Source organism: Priapulus caudatus, unplaced genomic scaffold, assembly GCF_000485595.1.
Source record: "Priapulus caudatus unplaced genomic scaffold, Priapulus_caudatus-5.0.1 Scaffold81, whole genome shotgun sequence".
Lineage (NCBI taxonomy): Eukaryota > Metazoa > Priapulida > Priapulimorpha > Priapulimorphida > Priapulidae > Priapulus > Priapulus caudatus.
In genome coordinates, this window is record NW_014577142.1 from 437,181 (window position 1) to 440,591 (window position 3,411).

The 3,411-nt window shown below is 40.1% G+C and overlaps 1 protein-coding gene across 1 annotated transcript in view; it reads left to right on the plus strand.

Annotated features, from left to right (window-relative positions):
- LOC106821648 (ATP-binding cassette sub-family F member 2-like) overlaps window positions 1-3,411 on the plus strand; it is a 22,295-nt gene that overhangs the window by 861 nt on the left and 18,023 nt on the right. Inside the window, exon 2 of the mRNA XM_014826538.1 lies at window positions 2,596-2,720. Coding sequence (XP_014682024.1) covers window positions 2,609-2,720 — 112 coding nt within the window. The 5' untranslated portion in view covers window positions 2,596-2,608. The remainder of the gene's footprint in view (window positions 1-2,595; window positions 2,721-3,411) is intronic.

Below are 3,411 nucleotides of genomic sequence, written 5' to 3' on the forward strand. Positions count from 1 at the left end.
TATACGTAATTGTTCGGTAGTTTTTGTAGAGGTACACGATTTTCCAATGGATGGATGTCAGGCTGTATATTGACGTTAGACCTGGCACAGCCTGGTCGGGTTAGAACATGGCTAGTCTAATCTAAGTTAATTTTACTAGTTCTACAAATACGATGTATAGTAACTTACTATACTATAATAAGTATAATACTATAGTAAAGTACGTATTAAGTAAGTAGGTTTTACCGTGTTAGTACTGTTACCAATACCACCTCATCCTCGATCTGTTTTACCCTCTCCACTCCCCTGGGTCAGTGGGGTTAGGGTTAGTCAGAAATAGCTAAACGAGCCAAGTCAAACAGCGGTCAGGGGACATAGACCCTACGAGCGTCAGTGGGTGTAGTGGTTCTAGACTCAAGTAACTAGGCTGACATATTGGGTTAGTAGTGCCACTGCTACTGCCACTGTGAATAGTGTGTTTAGTGGCTATGCATTAGCTAGCAATTATTCCACCTTATAAGATAAATCCCACGAACTGTGGTATCTAATCATGTAGCATCTAATCATGTAGCAATAGCAGTCTGATGACGTCACATGGGTGAGATTTAGCAAAACAACACCAGTTGGACTTTGGAGCATTTTTACATTATAATTAGAAAAATTTCTATAAGGATTCTAGTTCTACTTTATTATAAGCACTAAAGTCTAAGACTCTAATGTGATGGCTGGCATAAGTAGGATGTCTATTCCGATAGCCACATGTTACTTTTTGCTTCTCACTATGTTGTGAGAAGGTCATCGGTGAATGAAGCGACCAAACCTTGTGGCTAACAAAGCGCTGCAAGAAAACTCATCAATAATACATATAGGATTTTCTATACCAGTTCTCTGTACTTCTACACCAGTACACCTAATGGGTAACTGTGAATGTGATATTGCTAACCAGGTATTTTCATCTCAGCAAGCATTTTTGAGATTTAATAAGGAAGATTTTCAGGCAAGGTGGTCATTTCTGTTGAAATTCTGTATGGTTTTTGTACAAATGAGATGTTTCATTTTGGCTAACAACGGTTGTTATATCAGATTGTTGCCAACTATCACAATTAGGGGTGCGGAACTTGGATCCGGCCGGAACTATCCGGCTGGATCCCCAATTTTCCAGAGTTCCGGTTCCGGCTGGAACCCTTCAGAAACAGTCGGCCGGAACCGGAACTTTTTCCTAATTTCATTTCTGCTACAACATGGTTCGCACAGTCCTTGAAAAGTCCTTGAATTTGAGGGAAGTTTTTGAAAAGTACTTGAATTTAGTAAATGTTGATTTTGTGCTTGAAAAAGTCGCTTGAAATTTCATAAAATGTCGCTTGAATTTTTAGAAAGAATCCTTGCCTGTAATAAAAAGAAATTTTGTAGGCCAATCATAATGTGGCAAACCTCAATAAAATTGCCGTTAAATGAGCTTAAAAAGCTATACACACGATAGACAGTTAAATGATGATCAGCAAATTACAGTAATGTAGTCATAAAATCAGTCCAGCTAATCCAGGTATATTGTAGAAAGGGATGCAGTGTTTTAGAAGGGTTTATTAGTGATCCAGGTAAGTTTAGAGGTGATCATGGCAGTCGATTTAAGAATGGGGTTATGTAAATTAATCCAGGTATGTTGTTGATCTGTGTATGAATTTCCGATAAAATGTCCTTGAAAAAAATTTCAGTCGTCCTGTATGAACCATGTACAAGCGCTATCAAAATCAAAAGATTAGTCGCCAGTTGGAGAGTCAATAGAGTCAACTTGCTGACAATATAGTGTTAACAACTTCACACTTTTCTGCCCAAACGCTTGCCACTTTAACATTGGCTAACTAACTGAACTGAACCTAACTGATGTTAGGTGATTCTTGGATTTTCTTTCAAAATCAAATACTCTTAGAGCCACAGGAATCGCATCTGTCCGTTAGTTGAAAATAATAGACTGAAACTAGGAATACTGCAACAGGCAGGTTTTGCCACAGAATTTGCTCATGAATAAGATGCCAGAATTATGCAAATTGTGCACTGTAAGCAGCTGATTCATACACCTAACAGTAACAACCATCCTGTAATTAGAACTTTGAGCATTGTCCTACTAGCCTAAGTGATGTGCCTGCTAATGATATTTCGTTCAGGCCGAGTGAGTTTGTGCAATACTGGGCCAAAACTGTCAAGTTTATTCCCAGTTAAAGTTCCTGTTCTGGCCAGTTAGTTCCGGCCAGAACTTTTTTCAAGTTCTGGCCGGTTACGGTTCCGGCCGGAACTTGAAAAGTTGGATCCGGTGCACCCCTAATCACAATAGTTATTGCATGAAGTGCTATGTGGGTGCATGGATGTCAAGGAAAAGAGGTTGTAAATGTAAAAGAGTGCATAATTAATCTAAAAACCACTCGTAACCAAAATTATGCATGCAGTCAAAATTCAACAGAACTAGCATCTATTAAGAAATGCCCTTGATCTAGATAGCATGTATGAAAGTGATGTAGTAAAATTTCAAATCATTGTGGTAATCATAGATTGTACTCTGGGTTGATGATTAACTGGTTATATAGATATATGTGTGTATATATAATATCTGTTATTTTGCAGCCAAGCAAGAGTCATGCCATCAGACTCCAAGAAAAGGCAGCAAGCCAAGAAAAAAGAAGCAGCAAAGTCAAGAGGCCAAAAGAAATCACAGAAAGAAATTGAAACTGATTCAAAAATTGTTAACGGTATGTGTGTTGTTAGCTTACCTTGACATCGTCAAGCTGAGCTATTACCATGGGTCGTTGTCCGTCGTCCGTCCGTCCGTCCGTCCATCAAATTTGGCTACGGTCAACGATAACTCAGGAACCGTGTTGGCTCACATGTTTGAAAGTGGGTATCAGGCGTGAAAATTTTCCGCGTTTTCCGGTTTTTTTTCCGATCCGAGAATTGTTTCCGCGTTTTCCGTTCTTTTCCGAGTTCACGTGCAGCATTCGTATTCTACCACGGGCATATGTACAGGCGCACGGTTTATCGATCGTCTATTGCGGCTGGCAGCAAGCCACCTTATTGTTTTGCCGAAGGGTAGACTGGTATCCGGCCTCATGATCTGTTAGACAATGTACACGCTCTGCGACAAACAGTGCGGCCGCGAACCAGTCTAGCCAGAGCTGACCTTTTAGTGTACCCTGGGTTGCACGCTGGTTCTTGCGTGTGGATGTACATGTATTCTATGCAGAAATCGTGGCATTTTCTGGCCAAAAAATAAAGCGCAAAGACATTGTCGAAAGAGACAACGATAAAGGAGAGGCAAAATAAGATAAAATCTCATTACAGAATGCACCAGATTGCATGATTCTGACCCCCAAAATTAAAAAAGCTCCCACTCCCTCCTCCGCCTCGGGGGTTTTCAGTGTTTTTCTTTACCGGTCATTTTCA